This window comes from Globicephala melas, chromosome 8 (assembly GCF_963455315.2).
Source record: "Globicephala melas chromosome 8, mGloMel1.2, whole genome shotgun sequence".
Taxonomy (NCBI): domain Eukaryota; kingdom Metazoa; phylum Chordata; class Mammalia; order Artiodactyla; family Delphinidae; genus Globicephala; species Globicephala melas.
In genome coordinates, this window is record NC_083321.1 from 51,026,207 (window position 1) to 51,048,419 (window position 22,213).

General features: G+C 38.3%; 1 protein-coding gene across 2 annotated transcripts in view; it reads right to left on the bottom strand.

The window, feature by feature from the left end:
- Window positions 1–5,077: 5,077 nt before the first annotated feature.
- RAB6A (RAB6A, member RAS oncogene family) overlaps window positions 5,078–22,213 on the bottom strand; it is a 66,669-nt gene continuing 49,533 nt past the window's right edge. For both annotated transcript variants that reach the window (XM_030836127.3, XM_030836125.3), the window contains exons 7-8: window positions 8,149–8,215; window positions 5,078–7,135 (exon numbers count right to left, since the gene is read on the bottom strand). In XM_030836127.3, the coding sequence (XP_030691987.1) occupies window positions 7,071–7,135; window positions 8,149–8,215 (132 nt within the window). In that variant the 3' untranslated portion in view covers window positions 5,078–7,070. The remainder of the gene's footprint in view (window positions 7,136–8,148; window positions 8,216–22,213) is intronic.

Here is a 22,213-nt window from a genome sequence, read left to right on the forward strand (position 1 = left end):
ACAGAAGCAATGTTGTAACAAATTCAATAAAGACTTTAAAAAAATTAATAAACGGAAGCTTCAATTAAATAGTCAGGAGACCAGAAGAGGGAGCTCTCAAACCATGCAATGACAGCAGAGCCCAACAAGCAGACAGACTAGTCTTCCTTCCTGGCAAGGACTCAGCCAATGAAAAATCATGGGCTTTGTTCATAGTCCTCCCAACTTCCTTTTCCCCTCTATAAAAGCATTCTCCTTTCCTTGCCTTGCAGGGACTTGCCATGGTTGCAGACCCCAAACTGCAATTCTCCACTGATTCTGAATAAACCCCTATTTGCTGGAGAAATAACCTGGAGTCTATTTGTTTTAGGTCAACACCCATATCTAATTTAGATGAGAATTTCGACTTAGACTTTTGAATTGACACTGGAACAGGTTTAAGACTTTTGGGGTTACTGGGATGGAATGAATGTATTTTTCATGTGAGAAAGACATGAATTTTGAGTGGGCAGGGGCAGAATGCATGGTCTGAATGTTTGTGTCCCCCCAAAATTTACATACTGAATCCTCCAAAAGATGATGGTGTTAGTAAGTAGGCTTTGGGAGGTGCTTAAATCATGAGGGTGAAGCCTTCATGAAAGGGATTAGTGCCTTTATAAAAGGGGCTCCAGAGAGATCCCTCAGCCCTTCCACCCTCTGAGGACACAGCAAGAAGGTGCTCGCAACAAACTGGGAAGAGGGCCCTCACCAGGTGACTGTGCTGGTGCCTTGATCTTGGACTTCCAAGTCTTCAGAACTGTGCAATAAATTTTCTGTTCTTTATAAGTTGCCCAGTCTGTGTTATTTTGTTATAGCAGCCCGGATAGACTAATACAGAAAGACATCCTGTGTTTATGGATTGGAAGACTTAATATTAAGATGACAAACTACCCAAAGTGATCAGAACAAAGCAGCAAGACTCACACTTCCGACTTCAAAACTTACCACAAAGCTACAGTAATGAAAACAGTGTAGTAATGGCATAAGGACAGACACATAGACAGATGGCACAGAAAAGATAATCCAGAAATAAATCCTCACGTATATGGTCAGTTGATTTTCAACAAGAGTGTTAAGACCATTCAATGAGGAAAGGACAGTCTTCAACAAATGTTGCTAGGAAAACAATATCCATATGCAAAAGAAGTTGGACCCCTACCTTATGCCATTTACAAAAGTAACTCAAAATGGATCAAAGACCTAAGCTTAAGAGCTAAAACTATAAAACTGTTAGAATAACATGGCAAAAAATGTTCACGACATCGGATTTGGCAATGATTTCTCCAATATGACACCAAAAGCATAAGCAAAAAAGGAAAAAGATAATTGGACTTGATTAAAATTTAAAACTTTTGTGCATCAAAGGACACTCTTAGAGTGAAAAGAAAACCCACAGAATGGAGGAAATATTTGTAAATCCATGTATCTATCAAAGAATTAATAACTAGACTATATGAAGAACTCCTATAACAACAAAAAATAAACAATCCAATTTAAAAATGGTTAAAGGACTGAACAGACATATCTCCAAAGTTTCTCAGTAAAACAGCCTGCAAGGAACTTAACAAAATAGACATCCTCCAAAGAATATATACAAATGCCAAGTAAACAAGATGTTCAACATCATTAGTCATTAAGGAAATGTAAATCAAAACCACAATGAGATAGATATCACTACACGCCCATTAGGATGGCTATTATTAAAAAAATCAGAACATAAAAAGTATTGATGAGGATGTTGAGAAGTTAGAACCCTCATGCATTGCTGGTGATAATGTAAAATGGTGCAGATGCTGTGGAAAGCAGTTTAGCATTTCTTCAAAAAGTTATCACTTGATCCAGCAATTCTACTCCTAGGTTATACACTAATAATTGAAAACAGGGACTCAGATGCTGGTACACTAATGTTCATAACAGCATTATTTAAAATAGCCCAAAGATAGAAACAACACAAGTGTCCATCAACAGATGAATGAATAAACAAAATATTGTATATACATACAATGGAATATCATTCAGCCACAAAAAGGAATCAAATCTGATACCTGTTACAACATGGATGAACACTGAAAACATCATGCTGAGTGAAGGAAGTCAGACACAAAAGGACAAATACTGTATGACTCCAGTTATATGTGGTACCTAGAATAGGCAAATTCATAGAGACGGATAGCAGAAAGGTTACCAGGGACTGGAGAAAGGGAGAAAAGGAGGGTTATTGTTTAGTTTGCATTTCTTAGAATTTTATATAAGTGAAAACATAAAATATATACTTTACATTTTTTGTCCAACTTTTTTCACGAAGGGTAATTTTCTGATATTCAGGTATGTTGTTGGTATCAACAGTTCATTCTGATTTATGGCATACTATTCCACAGTAAGCATGTACCATGATTTGTTTACATAGTCACCTTCTGATGGACATTTGGGTTATTTCAAGTTCTTGGCTAATACAAGTAAAACTGCTATGAACATTTGTGTGCAAGTCTTTGTATAGACACATGCTTTCATTTCTTGTGGGTAAATACTTAGGTGTGGAATAGCTACTATATATAAATGTATATTTAACTTTTAAAGAAACTTCCAAACTGTTTTTCCAAAATCTCATGTAGCTGTGTATGAGAATTCCTAGTTGCTCCTCATCTTTACCTACACTTCGTACGGCCAATCTTTCAAATTTTAGCCTTTCTGATATGTATGTAGTAGTATTTCATTGTGGTTTTAATTTGCATTTCTATAATGACTAATGATATCAAGCAATTTCTATGTCTTTTCTATCAAGTTATGAGAGTTCTTCATATACTCTGAATACTTGTCCTTTATCAAGCATGCAATCGACAAATATTTTGTCTGTGGCTTGTTTTTTGTTCAGTTCTTTCCAGGCTGTCTTATTAAGAAGAAACTCAGTCCGTCACTGGCTGGAGGCTGCCCTCAGCTCCTTGCTGCTGGGCCTCTCTACAGGCAGCTCAAAAGTGGCAGATTGCTGCATAAAAGCAAATGAGTCAGATTGTGTGAACAAGACAAAAGCCACAGTCTTTCATAATCTAACCTTCAAAGTGATGTAACTTTTGCTGTGTCCTATTTCTTAGATGAAAGTCACCAGGTGCAGCCTATATTCAAGGGAAAAGGATAATGCAAATGTATGAGTACCAGGAGGCAGATACCATTTCAGAAACTGCATTCAGAAGATACACATATGCCTGTCACAAATACTATCTTCAAAATTCTTTGTTTTCAGTACTTTAATTTTCCTGATTTTCATCTCCCTGGAATTTCTGAATGTTGCTATATATACTATTCTCCTCCTAATCTTTATTTTTCTGTTTCTTTGCTTTCTAATGAAAGAGTTCAATTGAACGTTCTCACTAATTCAATGAATAGAATCCAGTCTACTACTTACCTGTGTTTTTTATTTCAACTATTATATTTTTCACTTAATATATTTGATTATTTTATGATTCTTGTTCCATACTGGTAGTATTTTACCTCTTCAATATTTATCATGCCATCTTTAAATTATTGGTTGTCTTTTCAAGTAGTTCTGCTTCAAATGGTATTCACTTTTTCTTTTGAGGAAGTTTTCAGGTATCCAACTGCTCTGACTTATGAGTCCAAATTCTCCTGGGGTATGGGTTATAACTCTGGGATGGTATACTGGGCAAGGGTCAAAGACCAGAATGTCAAGTTTTAAGATGGGGAAAGGACAAACCTTGGGACAGAGTTCTAGGTACCACAAGACCACATGTATTGTTCCCATTCAGTATCATCTCACCAAACTTTATTTCAAGGCCTTACCTTTAAACCCAGTTTAGGAAGAAGCAGCTCTTGCAGGAGGCAGTCTCCCTAGATCACAGTCCACTAACTGATGCTTTGAAAGGGTAAAGAGTGAGTGAAAGGCCTAAGGCAGGCAGGTTATTCCCCACCTAGTTTCATCAGCTCCTCACTTCTCAGGGATTTTTTATATTTTTTCTGCGCTGCGCAGCTTGCAGGATCTCAGTTCCCCAACCAGGGATTGAATTTGGGGCAACGGCAGTGAAAGCATGGAATCCTAATCACTAAGCCACCAGGAAATTCCCTCTCAGGGATTTTATACTGCCCTGACATTACCGCTGAGCCTGTAGTCTGGGCTGTGGCCTCCATTTCTATAGTACAGGGGAGAGCTGTGGTTTACCCTAAGGCCTGTTTCCACTACTCAACTCCATCTTTGCAGTGAGAAAGTATGGCTGAGGTCTAACATAACTTAAGAACAGGTAGCAGGCTGGATTTGGTGCGAGGGCAGTTTGCCACCCCTGTCCAAAGGCAAAGGTGGAGTTAGGAGTGAGGATGCATAAGCAGAACTTAAACTGCTTTTCTTAACACATCCTATTATTGCCTCCACCAGTGGCCCTATCTTTCTTTTTTTCTTCTTTTTTTTTTGCGGTACGCGGGCGTCTCACTGTTGTGACCTCTCCCATTGCGGAGCACAGGCTCCGTACGTGCAGGCTCAGCGGACATGGCTCACGGGCCCAGACACTCCGCAGCATGTGGGATCTTCCCGGACCGGGGCACGAACCCGTGTCTCCTGCATCGGCAGGCGGACTCTCAACCACTGCGCCACCAGGGAAGCCCAGCCCTATCTTTCAAGTTGCAGCCACTTTCCCTCACCCTCAACAGTTGAAAAGAGTCTTGTGACTCCCCAGGGGTTTCTCAGTTTTGTTGTTGTTTTGCTATTTTTCTGGATTCCACATTCCCTTTATAGTCCTAGGGAGGAAGTAGCATATGGTAATTCATCACTTTGGCAGGAATGGGAAACCAAGTCAATAAATGTTTTCTTTTGTGTTTATTTATACATTTTTTGGGCAGCAAAACTGTGTTTATTAAAAAAAGAATGCACTATGAACACACTTCACTGCTTTGGTTGAAGAATCCCAGCTAAATAAAAAGACCAATATTAAAAGCAGCATTAACTGGTTACTGCCTTAAATATACATTAAAAAGAATCAAATGCTACAGTGTAGGAACACAATCACCCCCATGTCAGAAATCACAACTTCTTCCAAATAAAGAATATGACCCATCGCCATATTGAATTGATATTTATTTCAGGACATGCCATGTCAAAATAAAACAAAAGAGTCAACCCTTGCCTTTAACAATAATATTGTATTATAAAAGCACTTTACAACTCCATCCCGTCTTTGAGTACAAGTTACTGGGGTATGTGGGCTAATGATTATCTGAAAGCATTTCTCTATTCAGACCCATAATCCAAGTGCTCTCTGAATATTATAAGGTTGGACAATAAGTGGGAAGTGGAGGAGGAAGAGGGGAAGGAATAAGGTTCTCCCAGTTAAGGGTTTTGTTGCAATGAGGGGATGAGGAAGTATGAAGATATTTTTGTTGCCTTTTCATCCTTATACTGTGTTAAGTAATGCTTACAACATAAATTCAGCAGGCTTTTCCCGAGCTGTAACTCAGAAATTTTCTTCTTGCAAACAATGTATTTACAAATGTATTTATTAACTTACACAGCAATCTCACAATAACTAGTAAAGATTAAAATGGTGCACTCCTAGTATATTTGTTTGCAGTGTTTTAAGGGAAATACATATTGCCATTGTTATGAAGCTCTAAATAAAATATCTAAAAATTGAAAGTAGTTTTAAAAAAGGCAAAGAAATAAATATCACCAAAGAAAAAAGATTAATTGTAGCTTAAATATAAAATTAAATCACTAGTGAATTAAGCAAACTATACAGATCTAATAAAAAGCAAAACTGGATTGAGAGAACATAAAAAAATGCTGAAAAATAAGGCATAAATCTGCATATTAAGTTTTATTTTCATTCTCTCCTTTCCCTCTTCTATGTATGCTTTTTCAGATCTGCCTCTAGGGCTTATAAGAAAACTGTTTCCACTTTCAATTTGACCTCAATTGTCCTGGGCAAAGTATTTGCTATTCTCTTGAGGATTCTTTAGTTGGTAAGGTTTAGATATCATTGTTTCTACTAGTTACAGTAGTTTCGATCAAAGTGCCAAATTTAAATTCTTCCACTGGTTCTTCTTAAAGGAATTTGATTACTACAGTGCCTTGCCTGCACAGCATTTCAAAAAAAAGGAAGAAAGAAAGGAAGGAAGAAAGAAGGAAAGAAAGAAAAGGAAGACAGAAAAAGAAAACCCAAGAGAAATCTATTGCCTAAAAAAGTTTAGTTTTGTTTTTTAAACAAACAGAAGAACTCGATTTTGACAAATTTAAAATCCTGGAAGAAACAGATCGTAGAAGAATTAAATATTTAAAACCTGTTCTGAAGCACTTTTACTTTTCTCTCCCGGAGTCTAACATGTGAAAGAATCATTTGTTTTGGTCAGAAATATATTTTATGTTCATTTACTTTTAAGTACTCAGTATGTTCATTAGGACTCATTCTGAAGACACACCAGAACCCTTTCCTTATTCCAGCACTGCCTACCATGATAGTTGAGTTTTGACCTCAATTAAGGTCTAACTAATTTATATCAGTGCTTAAGAATAATTTTGGATATCTTGAGACAAGTGGTATTGCTAAAACTGAAGGATAATTCCAATGGGCTTGGTCTGACTACTGCTTTGCCCCCTCTTGTTTATTTTGATGGAGGAAGGACTGGAATAGGAAATGGGGTAAAGAACAAGCAAGTAAAGCAGGGAGAGATCAAGTAGGTAGGCAAGTGCTGCTGTGAACAACTGCTCCTTAACCAAGCCACATACTGTTGAGATTTCCATCATTTTGAAGTACATTCTCATAACATTAAAAAGGAAACAAAAATGTTAAGAAAATGTATCTAATTTTTAAAGTTACCACTGGAATATGCTGCAATTGTTTGGCTTTTTGTAAAATATAAATAATGAAGACACTGACTTTTTTGTGCTTGTGAAGCTAATAGATCATCTCCAAGAGACAGGCAGCAATGCTGAATTGCAATACGTTATTACTGAAGGGAAAAGGTTCAAGCCAATATTCACACTGCAGTCAATGAAAGAGTAAGGGGGCCAAAGCAGTGAGCTTCTGGAGGAAAGTTGAAGATGCCATGGGGGATTAGCAGGAACAGCCTCCTTCGCTGACTGGTTGCTCCTGAGGCTTTTCCAGTTTTATGTCAATCACTGAAACAAAAGCTAAGGAACTATAAATGGGAAAGTACAATTCCAATTCTGCTGAACATCGACAATTCTGCTAAGATCCCCTTCCATTCCTATTTGGCTTCAGAGACTACTCAGCCACTATTTTCTATATAGCTCACTCACCATATAAGGTGCTCATATGGAATAAACTTGCTTATATCTCCTATATGCAGCAAGGTTCAGAATAAGGTTAATTCCTACTCATGGAAATCTATCCTAAGGAAATTATTCTACAGGAGTAAAAAATCATATAATGATGTTCCTTAAAAAATTATCTATAATAAAAATCTGAAAATAGCCTATAAGAGAGTTCCACAACAGGGAGAGAATTTAATAAATAATGGGGCTTCAACTCTATAGAACACATTATGCTGCTAAAATAAAGGCTTAGAAAACATAAAACATTCAGAAGTGGGAAGAGCTGAATACAAAGTGCTATGAATTCTATGGCTTAATAAAACTGTCTGCATATGGAAAAACACTAGAAGGTAAATATGAGACAAACAAGGAAAATATCAAAATTCAAAATTCTTTTAAATAACTAATATTACGTGTGCTTCATTCTGTCCCATTTCTGAAAGAAGAGGCCACGATAAAGCTCCAAACTTAGTTATCTCCTGCCTATGCCAAGTAGACAGTTCAAATGATAGAAAAAGCAGGGGAAGGAAATATGATATATATTGTGGGGAAAAAGCCCAGAGCCAAGGGATGTCAAAATTAAGAAGCAGGAGGGTGGGATGTTAAGAGTTTCCTGCTCACTAAAAATCAAGCAAGCAAACAAACACAAACCTTCTCACTGATTAATCGTAGTGAGCAGCAGCCTGCAAAGAATGCAACTGGATAACCAGATCTCATTCGTTATAGAAAAACTTTTTGCTCCTAAACCATCAATTCTTGGCTGTAAAAGGCAATGGCATAATATTCCTAAGCCAATCAAGTGGGGCTCTAAAGACTTGTAGTAACAATAAAATTTCCTGATGAAACAAAAAGGATACTGTCTTCTCTGCTTCTGTCCTGTGTGCTTTCCATTCCAGGTAGAGCTGCTGCAACACGTCGGAAGAGCTGTGGAAAAAGAGACGTGATAATTGGGAGGGAAAATTTAGCAAAAGGTATCAAGTAAAGGGATGACCACTGGATGGTTGAGTTAAAGGATATGGCTTCTGGGTTATTCCTTAGACCTTAGCACAATGAAAGCACATTAAAATGTCTATTTATTCTAAAAATGAATATCATGTGAAAACCAGCATGTCAAATACAAAGAGGATCCTTGCTTTCCAACGGGTGAGATTAGACATGAACAAATAGCTAAGAACTAAGGAGCAAAAATATCATTTGAGTCATAAAAACAAACTACTACAGGAACTCAGAGTAAGGACAGAATGTTCATTTAGTTAAACTGTATAGTGGCATTCCTATCTTTTATAATGAGTTAGGTTCTAAAGTTAGCGTACATATGGAGAAAGTCAATCTAATCAAAATTGCCCTTGATAAATCCTTAGGAAATCACTATGTTAGAAACCACCATACCACACTCAATCCTGGTGAGATGTTCACTTTGAGAGGCATGTGGGAACAGAAACTGACTGAAGGAACAACAGATTCATACTCTCTACTTCATGTCCAATTCTAGCTATCCACTTACTGGGAAGAATGGCAGGTAAAACTGCAGATTATTTCAATCATTTCTTTTTGTTAGGCATGCAGTGTAAAATTCCTATAAATTAAAATGCATATATGATGTTAACTACCTTATACTAAGTACCTGCTTACTTGAGGCACTGTCTAAAGTTCTCTAGGGACACAAAAATGAACAAGCTGTGCTTTTTAGATTCAAGGAGCTCACAGTTTGGCAAAGGAGATAGACTCAAACCATTCCTTGTGTTACAATGCAATGAGTGCTATGAACTAAGGAAGTAGAAAATGATATGGCAATACAGATGTAAGAAGGCCCTACTCAAGAGGCTGAGAAAGATCCTCAGGCAATGACATTTGAGTTGGGATTTAAAGGCAGTTTTAAAGATTTCACATGGTTGAAAAGCATACCATACAAAGCACTCAGAGTTTAAGCACTCCATAAATGTTGCTGAATTAAAATGAGAAGAAGCAGAAAGAAGGCCAAAGATGAAAGAATGGAACTATAAGTAATCTGTCTAGGGAAAGAAGGATAGAAAAGGAACAAATCTTTATCTGTAGGCAATAAGTATGATGTGGTAGGATTAAGGAAGATCTGAATAAAAGTATAATTGTCTTGGTTCTGTAACGTTTAGTAGCATTTAGAGATGTGCCAAAGTTAGGCATTAGCCTCAATATTCAACCAAAATCAGCTTTAGACTTAAAATTGCAGAATGCTTACTTGAACATCAGAAACTGTGCACGATCAAAGATCATGTGGTTGTGTAAATTACCATCAATCAAATCAATGTAACATTAATTGTATAAAGGTGGGTCCATTTGGATTAATATATGAATACTCAGTTTCAAATACAGATCAGCACTCTAGGGCTTCCCTGGTGGCGCAGTGGTTGAGAGTCCGCCTGCCGATGCAGGGGACACGGGTTCGTGCCCCGGTCCGGGAAGATCCCACATGCCGCGGAGCGGCTGGGCCTGTGAGCCATGGCCGCTGAGCCTGCGCGTCCGGAGCCTGTGCTCCGCACCGGGACAGGCCACAACAGAGAGAGGCCCGCGTACCGCAAAAAAAAGAAAAAGAATAAATGCTGCAATAATTAATGTCTGTGAAAGCTGTTAATTTTATGAACAAAAATAACTTAAAATTTACAAAGGCAAAATGAACACAGAAATAGGTTAATATAGTGCATTAGATAACTTTAGGAAGAATATTATGCCCTTTCAAAACTAGCAAGTGTTTATAATTAATTAATGCATGCAAAGTTGGACAATAATTCTAATCTTTTGAAGTTTTTATATAATAGTATTAGATAATGAATTAAAAGCAGAATGTCAACTTTGTCAGCTCAAAATTTTATGCATCAGGAAAAGTCTAACACCCATTAAAAATCACTTTTCATCCAGAGATAAAGAATATAGAGTATGAAGGAAAAACACATTTTATAGACAATAAGAAAGCCTGAAAAAAAATGTGTTCCCCCTCCAACATCAACTGAAAACAACCATCTATTTAGTACTGCAAACCAGAAATAAGTATAGTGACTACTGGAATAATCTAGCAGCTGACAATGCGGCACTAAACCAAATCTTGTATCCCAGAAATTCGTTCTATAATGGTGATATTCAGTTTTGGCCGCAATGATTTTCAGGAATGGTTAGGTAGTCCAGACCGACTGGAGCACACAATATTTAAAAGGATTAGAATGAAGCTATATACATATATATATATATATATATAGAAAGCCAGACTAAGACAGACCTGCGAAGAATATGGACTTCATCTGGCAAAGGAAGGCACTAAAAAAAGCAGTGTGCATAAAGACTTCTTTCAATAATTCCAGTGTATTACTATGACTACAAAGACATACAAATCACATATTGAAAGCAAAAGATATTAAGGTGAGATGGCTAAAACCTAAAAGGTGAAGTGTTTACATTCTGGGTAGGCCACTTATGTGACAGGTCATCTTTCTGTTTTTCAATTTTCTCATCTGTAAAATGGGCTTAAGATAATAGTACACTTAACTGACTAGATTACTGTGAAAATTAAGGGAAATCATTATGTAAAATGCTTAGGGCTGATCTTCTACATAGAAACTCTTTCATATACAGTAGCTCTCTTCCTATCAGAATTGAGTATCAGTCGCAATAACCCGTGGTCCTGTGGGCTAAGGGAACAGAATATTTTGAAATTCTGCAAGAATTGTAGGACTACAGCAAAGCACCAATAGGCATAAAATCCTGCTTTAAGAAACTATGTAAAACTGACAGGAAAAATGTGGGGGGGTTGGGAGAGATCATCTGAAAATATTAAAGCAGAACTGAAATGTTCTTACTTAGGAAAATCCAGAAATCCTCCCCAAGATCTCATAGCTTGCTCGGACATGAAATATTTATTAAACTGCCTACTTGTTCAAGATACATAATCTTTCTGGCTTCTAAGAATATTTTATTATGGGCTAGCTTAGAAATTGAAATTTTTTTTCATGGGGGAGGCATAGGGAAGGTCTGTTTACCTTCTGTGAAAATAGAATGAGGTTTACAAGTTTTGAGGTTTTTTAAAAAATTAAAGTAAGTTCTAGTTAGTGAAAAGTACATAACTAATGAGGTCTTTCAGGGAGGGTATTGTTAGAGTTACACCCATCTATCTATTCTCATAATATAACACAGGAATATCCTCCCCTGCTCCCAGCTCAATCTGTCTAGCTGATAGATCCTTCAGGATCCATTCCCTGATAACTCTGAGAAAAACCTCCCTACCCCATTCCCAGATTTCTTCAATCCCATCATCTTCCAATATAATTAAACACTTCTATATATTCCAAGAGCATCCTGCATTTCTTTTTTTTTTAATATATTTATTTGTTTGCTTATTTATTTATTTATGGCTGCATTGGGTCTTCGTTGCTGTGCGCGGGCTTTCTCTAGTTGCAGTGAGCAGGGGCTACTCTTCGTTGCGGTGCATGGGCTTCTCATCGCGGTGGCTTCTCTTGTAGCGGAGCACGGGCTCCAGGTGCGGGGGCTTCAGTAGTTGTGGCACGTGGGCTCAGTAGTTGTGGCTCACAGGCTCTAGAGCGCAGGCTCAGTAGTTGTGGCACACGGGCTTTGTTGCTCTGTGGCATGTGGGATCTTCCTGGATCAGCGCTCGAACCAATGTCCCCTGCACTGGCAGGCAGATTCTTAACCACTGCGCCACCAGGGAAGTCCCCTGCATTTCTTCTTTCAGAGCTTTTATTACACTGATTATAATGGCCTATTTACCTCCCAGTCTTTCCCTCTAGACTTTAACCACTGGAGGACAAGGCTCATATTTCATCTTTGTTATCCTAGTACCTGACATGCAGTAGATATTCTTGAAAATGTTAGTTGTAACAATGGCTAATGCACGTGAAAACACATCAGAAAGCACACAGTGCAGTACAAATAGTTGATTAGTACCTTTATCCACTGGCTTCTTTGAGTTCACTTCCATCTGAATTCTCAGATAATTCTTAATATTTTTTGGCCGCGCTGCACAGTATATGGGACCTTAGTTCTCCAACAAGGGATCAAACCTCGCCCCCTACACTGGAAGCATGGAGTCTTAACCACTGGACTGCTAGGGAAGTCCCTCAGATAATTCTTTAGGCATGACTATCCATAATACTATTTAGCAGATGATCACAGATTTGAGAAAGCCTTTTTTTTTTTTTTTTTTTTTTTTGGCGGTACGCGGGCCTCTCGCTGCTGTGGCCTCTCCCGCTGCGGAGTACAGGCTCCAGACGCGCAGGCCCAGCGGCCATGGCTCACGAGCCCAGCCGCTCCGCGGCACGTGGGATCCTCCCGGACCGGGGCACGAACCCGTGTCCCCTGCATCGGCAGGCGGACTCTCAACCACTGTGCCACCAGGGAAGCCCAAGCCTGTTTTTTTAAATCAAGTAAAAGAAAAATTAGCAACACTTATGCCCATTGACTCCTCCCGACCCCAGAAAACAGGAAACAAAAGAAATCAATGTACTCAGTTTCTTGTAGAAAAAGGAATTATAAAAGGAATTTTAAATTTACATGCAGAGTGACAGTGAAGGAAAACGCTGATAAACTTCAACTAGATGGAAAAACAAATGCCACTGAATCTCTCCAATCAAATATGAAAAAGGATTTTTTAAAAACAAAGATTCAATTAACACAAGCAAATATAATGGGAGGAAACAACAATTAAGAGGGACCAGAACAGGGACTTCCCTGTTGGTGCAGTGGTTAAGAATCGGCCTGCCAGTTCACGCGGGTTCGATACCTGGTGGGGAAGATCCCACATGCCGAAGAGCAACTAAGCCCGTGCACCACAACTACTGAGCCTGCGCTCTAGAGCCCGTGAGCCAGAAAAAACTACTGAGCGCGCGTGCCACAACTACTGAAGCCCGCGCACCTAGAGCCCGTGCTCTGCAACAAGAGAAGCCACTACAGTGAGAAGCCTGCGCACCACAAGAAGAGTAGCCCTGCTCACCACAACTAGAGAAAGCCTGCGTGCAGCAATGAAGACCCAATGCAGCCAAAAAATAAAATAAATACATAAATTAATTAAAAAAAAAAAAAGAGGGACCAGAACATTAACTGGTAGATCTGAGAAATACACACTTTTTTTTTTTGCCACACTGCGCGGCTTGTGGGATCTTAGTTCCCTGACGGAATCTAACCTGTGCCTCCTGCAGTGGAAGTGCAGAGTCCTAACCACTGGACCGCCAGGGAATTCCCCAGAGAACTATACACTCAAAGAAAGCACCAAGCCTCCATTATCTACAAAATTAAATATATTCGACACAGAAGAGTAAATGGGTTAACATGACCCCATAGGTCCCCCCACTCTTTTATTTTTACCTTTGAGAATTAGAACTAAATACTTCAGGAAAGCTTTCTTGAAAGGTTATGTGTGAAGTCCTTCCTTCAAGACCAGTAGTTCTCAACACCTATAGTGCATTGGAATTACCCAGGAAACTTAAAAACAAGCAAAACACCAGATGCTTGGGTCCCACCCCCAAAGACAGATTCAACTAGTTTGGGTGGGGCTAGGTCCTTAGTACATTTCATTTAAAATTCTCCAGATGAGGGACTTCCCTGGTGGTCCAGTGGTTAAGATTCCACGCTTCCACTGCAGGGGGCACAGGTTTAATCCCTGGTCGGGGAACTAAGATCCCTCAAGACCCGCGGTGTGGCCAAAAACAACAAAAACCCCCAAAATCTCCAGATGATTCTAATGTGCTGTGAGGGTGCTGTAACAATAATCTGTAAGGAGTGTGAAGTAATCAATCAAACCATGTAGGCAAGAAAAAAGGTAATACTGAGTGCTTAACTTTACATATTTTCTCATCATAATCCTTGCAGTAACTTGTGAGGAAGGTATTAATATCTCCATTTTATAGAAATCTAAGGCTAAAGAGAGTATTTGCCATCCACCAAATGAATAGCAGAGCCGAGATTCTAAAGTTCATATTTTTCCTACTACCTTATGTTGCCTAGTATAAATGGAAATTCTTTCTATATGGAAAGCACCGTGGAAAGGGCTGTGTGAAGAAACAGCTAACAATCTTGGGAAGAGGAATTTGCTTTGTGAAACACTATTATGATATACAAAAATCACAGACATAAAAATTTAATCAATGTATTTGAAAAATTTGGTGCTCCCTCAAAATATTTCAATTAAATTATTGGGTTGGCCAAAGGTTCGTTCGTTTTCTTCCGTAAGATGGCTCTGGTAGCACTCAGTTGTCTTTAACTTCATTCGAAATAATTTTGTTAGATTTTATATGACAGCTGTCATATCAGCGTGCATTTAAAAAAAGACATCAAAATTGGTGAATTTTTGTGTAGCCATTTTAATATTGAAGATGGAAGGAAAAGAGCAATATTTTTGGCATATTATGCTTTATTATTTCAAGAAAGGTAAAAATGCAACTGAAACGCAAAAAAAGATTTGTGCAGTGTATGGAGAAGGTGCTGTGACTGATCAAACATGTCAAAAGTGGTTTGCGAAGTTTCGTGATGGAGATTTCTCCCTGGATGATGCTCCATGGTCGGGTAGACCAGTTTAAGTTGATAGCGATCAAATCGAGACATTAATTGAGAACAATGTTACACCATGCAGGAGAGAGATGACACACTGAAAATATCCAATTAAAGCACTGAAAATCATCTGCACCAGCTTGGTTATGTTCATCGCTTATGTGTTTGGGTTACACATAAGTTAAGCAAAAAAAACCTTCTTGACCATATTTCTCCATGCAATTCTCTATTGAAATGTAATGAAAACATTCCATTTTTAAAACAAATTGTGACGGGCGATGAAAAGTGGATATTGTACAATAATGTGGAACAGAAGAGATCGTGGGGCAAGTGAAATAAACCACCACCAACCACACCAAAGGCTGGTCTTCATCCAAAGAAGGTGACGTTGTGTACATGGTGGGATTGGGGGTCCTCTATTATGAGCTCCTTCTGGAAAACCAAACGATTAATTCCAACGAGTACTGCTCCCAATTAGACCAACTGAAAGCAGCACTCGACGAAAAGTGTCCAGAATTAGTCAACAGAAAATGCACAATCTTCCATCAGGATAATGCAAGACCACATGTTTCTTTAATGACCAGGCAAAAACTCTTACAGCTTGGCTGGGAAGTTCTGATTCATCTGCCGTATTTACCAGACATTGCACCTTCAGATCTCCATTTATTTTGGTCTTTCCAAAATTCTCTTAATGGAAAAAAAATCCTTGGAAGACTGTAAAAGGCACCGGGAACAGTTCTTTGCTCAAAAAGATAAAAAGTTTTAGGAAAACAGAATTATGAAGTTGCCTGAAAAATGGCAGAAGGTAGTGGAACAAAACCGTGAATACTTTGTTCAATAAAGTTCTTGGTGAAAATGAAAAATGTCTTTTATTTTTATTTAACAACCAAAGGCACTTTTGGCCAACCCAATAAAAGAATCAATTTCACTAACTTATACTATACTTAGGACATCCCAAAATGGGCCAAAAAATGCTTTACAAAAGCCAAGTTCTATCCTTACATAAATATATGTAAGACAGGAAGGAAAAAACTCTAGGGGTTTAAGTTGTTTTAAATAATTATTAAAGGAGAACCCATATTTTAAATGCCAATGATATGCTAAAAGAGGCTTCTGCTATATTAGAAATGACAGAGGACTAACTATGGGGCCAGTACATTTGGTAATGTTTTTTTTAAAATCCTCTCACTTGGATTAACTGAATATCCACTTCCTATAGGCATTCTGGGGCATCCTTCTCAGGATGCTTACCAGAATATTTTCTTTTCCTGGAAAAATGGTATCAATTCCACTCTAACCTCCAGGTGTATGGTATTTTACTTGTAATTTCTAAGGAGAAATAGGCATATTTAAGTTGCAGTGACAGCTACAGGAATTAGCTCTGGGGATGATGACAAGCTGAATATTGGCTCTCCATAGAAACTTTCAAGTTGAATATTTTGGGCTATGATTTTAGGTATTTAATTTAAAGGGGTAAAATGAAGATTTCAAAGTAAAATCATTGTTGCTACCAGTTCTTACCTTTATTATAAGATTAACTAAGTACTTTATAAGCAAGAGGATATTCCATTCTTCAAAGAGTAAGCTAAGTTAATCAGTTCCATCAACATACAGAAAATTTTCCATTATGAAAGTTGTCTTTGTACTGTAAGGGCAGGGAGTGTTTTATACACCACAATTCTCATATGATGAGTGCTCAGTATTTGTTAACTTTGATTTTTTGCTAGATCTCTATTTTAATTTTGGTAGCCTAGCATTTCTTAAATGAAAGATTATTTTATTACTGTTTTTTTCTCTTTTTTTTGCAATCAGCTCTTAATGGATCTTTTTGCCTTCCACCCTTACCCTTTTACAGCCTATTTTTCACAGAGCAGCCAGTGATTTCTTTTAAATCCTAAATCAGAACATGTCAAATCTCTGATTAAAACCTTCCAATAGCTTCCTATCTTACTCAGAATAAAAGCCTAGAGCCTAAATCCTTGCTACAGCCTACATGGACTTAGACCTCTGTCCCCTAGAACTATCCCTCTGTAAGCTTATTTCCTAACACTTGCCCCCCTCCCTCACTCCACTCTAACTGAACCAGCCTTACTATTCCTTAAACATGCCAAGTACCTTTGAACTTGTTGTTGCACTTGATGCTTGGAATGTTCTTCCCTAGATACATAAACAACTTACTTCCTCAATTCCTTTAGATCTCTGTTCAAATATCACCTTATCAGACAGTCTTTTCCTGATTACCTTTTACAAAACATCAATATCTTAACCCTTTCACCAGTACTCTTTATCTCCCTGACCTTACTTTTACTTTTCTCCACAGCACTTATAACCTCATGAAGTATTATATTTTCATTTATGGCCTAACTTTCCATACTAGAATGTAAACTTCATAATGGTATGGACTTAGGATATTTTGCTCACCATTGTATATCCACTGCCTATAACGTAACAGAACTAGGCATGTAGGAGGTGATCAACAAATATCTGATGAGTGAATTGACTTAATAAGAGCATGGTCAGGGACTTCCCTGGTGGTCCAGTGGGAAAGAATCTGTCTTACAATGCAAAGGAAGTGGGCTCGATCCCAGGTCAGGAAACTAAGATCCCATATACCGCGGGGCAACTAAAGCCTGCGTGCCACAAATACTGAGCACACGTGCCTCAACCAGAGCCTGCGTGCCTTAAACTACAGAGCCCACACACCCTGGAGCCTGCGTGCCACAACTAGAAAGAGAAAATCCGCATGCCACAACTAGACAGAAGCCTGCGCGCCGCAACAAAAGATCTTGCATGCCTCAACGAAGATCCCGCATGCTGCAACTAAGACCCGATGCAGCCAAAAATAAATAAATAAATAATCTTTTAAAAATAAAATAAAAAAAGAGCGTAGTCAATATAATAATTTCTCATTCAACCAGTTCATGTTCACCATGTATGTGGCTTCCTGACATTTAGTGATATTAAAGTCCTACTGTGTTAGGGATATAAAGCACAAAAGGATAAATTAGGGGTATAGATAAACATTACATATTGTATGTAAACTGCCTGGTAGGAAGACAACAAAGAAATGTCTTAAAGTTAATATTTATGACATAATATTTATACAATGCATAGTAGGTCATTTGTATTATGTATTAATTTCTCTTCTTCCTTGGAGTATCATCTTATCTATACAAATCAAATATACACCTCAAGGGTTTAGCTCTTTTGTTGTAGCTTTTTTTAAAAATAAATAATCTTTATTATTATTATTTTTAAATATTTATTTGGTTGCATGGGCTCTTAGTAGTGGCAGGCAGGCTCCTTAGTTGTGGCTGGTCAGCTCCTTACTTGTGGCTTGCAGGCTCCTTATTTGTGGCATGCAAGCTCCTTATAGTTGAGGCATGTGAACTCTTAGTTGTGGCACACATGTGGGATCTAGTTCCCTGACCAGGGATCGAACCCAGGCCTCCTGCACTGGGAGCAGGGAGTCTTATCCACTGCGCCACCAGGGAAGTCCCTTTTGTGGCATTTTTTAAACAAAGCCTTCCTTGATCATCCTAATTGTATATGATCTTATTCATTTCTGCAACAAATATACCTCCTTGTGCCAGCATTCATTTTACATCTCAATAATTACTGTGGATCTTACTATCTTGTAGCATTTGCTATGCATTTATCATGTACTATCTACCTTTCACTGCATAATTTTCATGAGAATGTAATTCTTCTCTTCAACTATAAGTTTTTTTGAAGTCAAGAACCATATTTTACATAACTTTATGCTCTCCAAAGAACCTACAGTGGTCTTACATATTGTAGGCACTTGATACGGGTGGAATAAGGTATGTGATAAAGTATAAGATTAAGACCTGCTATGAGCCAAGAACTGGTTGACATGGGATTCAGTGGTGTAGGAAAGACACCATCCCTACCAATGCTTAAAATAAATATGTTTTCTCAGCAGGTATAAAATAATTTTCATTCACGCGTGTGCACATACACACACGACTCCACTGTGAATGGTACACAAGTTTTCACTGACTTGTTAGTGCTGATGCCCATCAGCTACCATTAATTTCTCGCAAAGTCCTCCCTTCTCTTTCAAACGAATCTTTTTCTTCTGATAAGCACGGATGATTTTAGAAGTTAAAGATCAAGGAGGATTTCAGTTCCTATTCCATTTTCCAGTACTGTAAAATTAGAGAATATAATAAGGGTGACACCCACACACTAAATACTTCATTAAAAGAATGTACTAATTCTCAGATGAAAAATGAGTTGGAGCCTTAAATAATCACCTTATCATTACCATTTCCTTCAGCAATTTAAACACCAGACAACTTTCATAAAGAAAGCAATATTATTGCTTTTTTAAAAACAAATTTATAAAAATAAAGGGTAAATTTTTCTTAGGCTGTCTTTTAATGAAATATTGAAAGGATAAAAATCATTATTTAAATATCCTATATACTACAAGTGATCATGTTAGATTATTATTATATATTCTAGTTCTAACCCTGATAGCTTTTATTTAAAAACTACAAAATATTCTTTAAGACAGAAACAAGATTTTAGGGTTAAATGCTTAAAGCAGACTAAAGGGCAAAAGGTTTTAATCAAAGAACATCTTTAAATAATAAGAAAAAGTAGCCATATTGGGTAGGAATAAATTTGTTTTATTTTAAGCCAAAGTTCTCAGGCATTAAGGTCCAATTACTTGAACCACGGTTAGACATTAAATGATGCATTAGTGAAATCTCTCCTAGAATTGTTTAAAAAGGAAAAAGAGCAATAGAGAAAGCCCATTTTAAGCTTTTATTATATATATTATAATCTAGTACATGAGGGAGTGGGGAGGAGGAATCCAATTAGCAGAAAATTAAAAAGACATCTCTGTACATGTAAAGTACAGCTAGATGGTACCTTCAGTACTGATATATATGTCTTATATACAGAAAGACTTCTGTGTACCTCTTGGTGAACAGCATGATTTTGTCAAATAAAATAAGTACAATGCACAATCATCAAAAGTAACTGCATTTTGCAGACACATGGCTGAACAAACATACACAATGCTTACTTAACAGCTCGTAAGACTGTGACTCTCAATGTTTTCCAAGAGTGTGACTGGACTGTAAATTTTACCTGGTAAATTTTTGAATACTAGCACCATTTCTGAATTATGACTGACCTACAACAAAAACTCAAAAGGGGGCTTCCCTGGTGGCGCAGTGGTTAAGAGTCCGCCTGCCGATGCAGGGGACACGGGTTCATGCCCCGGTCCGGGAAGATCCCACATGCTGCGGAGCGGCTGGGCCCCGTGAGCCATGGCCGCTGAGCCTGCGCGTCTGGAGCCTGTGCTCCGCAACGGGAGAGGCCACAACAGTGAGAGGCCCGCATACCGCAAAAAAAAAAAAAAAAAAAAAACCTCAAAAGGAATTTGAGATTATTTCTTCATAATCACTTCTGTTGATATGTGTTACTCACTGACCAAATAATTTAATTCAAAAACCTACTTACATTAACCTTAGATAAGCAATAACATACAGAATTCAGGAATTCTGTATGGAATTGTGGAACAAACTGGTCTTCTATATTAAATAAAACTAAGTATGTACATGCTAAATAGTCTCAGTTATTTCATTTATCAGATATTTTAATTTTTACTCCATAATTTCAATACAGACTCCAGTGTTGGTAACAGCAGAGTAGCGTATACAGGACTAACACTCTTGCAGATAGCATTTACTAACTGTGGACAACAACTATTTGAAGGCTCTCAAGAGCAACAAAAAGCAGGTACAAACTAGGAGGAATTCACACTAGAAGGGAACCCACACTCACTGGGTGAGGGTCACCTTTATACAGGTTTTCCCAAGAGCCAATCCTAGTTTGAACAATATGGGGTGGTTAGAACTCAAGCAGAAAACTAGAGTTTTACAGGTTTGAGGTGTCAACTGACTACCAGAGTGGCTGTATTAAGGAAGAAAATAACAAAAAGGAGGGAGCCAAGAGTAGGAGCCCTAATATCTACACATAAAATTCCTGCAAATCCTCAGTTACCTCTTTAATGGTACATATGTAGGAGAGATTCCAAGGAGCCCATCTGAAAGCAACAGCTAGAAGGCTGAAAGAAATGAGCAGAGATTTCAGCTACTGCCTGCTCCAGGTATACAGTTTAGAGTTTCAGTCCCACCAAGATAGAAAAGCTTGATAAACATCTCAGGCTTTCTATAGATCCACGCAAACAATGCGTAACTTCAAGACTCCACAAGTCCATGGTGATCAACCAGCAATATAACAACCTGCCATAATACAACCCCAGAATTTAGCAGAGAAAAATAACAGAAACCAGAGTCTCTACGCATACACAATGCCAACCATACAACCAAGAATTACTAGATACACATAAAAAACCAAACCAAAACAAAACAAAAACCGCAGAAAAATCTAACCTAGAGGCAAGAGAAAAAGTAAATAGCCAATAGAAATACACTCTGAATTGACCCAGATGTTGGAATTAGCAGACAAGAATTTCAAAGCAATTACTGTAAATATGTTCAAGAACTCGAAGGTAACAATGACCATAATGATTGAACAGATGGGGAATTCCGACAGAGAAATGGAAGTTTTAAGAAATAAATGAAAAAAATCTAGGACTGAATTACAATATCTGAAATAATAAATTTACTGGATGGACTTAACAGTTTAAATATGGCAGAAAAAGGATCAGTGAACTTGAAGACACATCAATAATAATTCCTAATCTGAAAAAAAAAAAAGAGAGGGAAAAAGTATCAAAAACAATGAGCAAAAGCCTCAGTGACCAGGGGGCATGGGTAATATCAAGCCATCTAACAGATGTGCCACTGGTATTCCAGAAGAGAAAAGAAGAAAATGAGGCAGAAAAAATACTTTAAAACAACACATTAGGGCTTCCCTGGTGGCGTAGTGGTTGGGAGTCCGCCTGCCGATGCAGGGGACACGGGTTTGTGCCCCGGTCCGGGAAGATCCCACATTCCGTGGAGCGGCTGGGCCCGTGAGCCATGGCCGCTGAGCCTGCGCGTCCAGAGCCTGTGCTCCGCAGTGGGAGAGGCCACAGCAGTGAGAGGCCCGCGTACCACACACAACAACAACAACAACAACAAAACACATTACAGGGACTTCCCTGGTGGCGCAGTAGTTAAGAATCTGCCTGTCAATGCAGGGGACAGGGGTTTGAGCCCTGGTCCAGGAAGATCGCACATGCCGCAGAGCAACTAAGCCTGTGCGCCACAACTACTGAGCTTGCGCTTTAGAGCCCGCGACCCACAACTACTGAGCCTGCATGCCACAGCTACTGAAGCCTGTGAGCCTAAAGCCTGTGCTCTGCAACAAGAGAAGCCACCGTGATAAGACGTCCGCGCACCACAACGA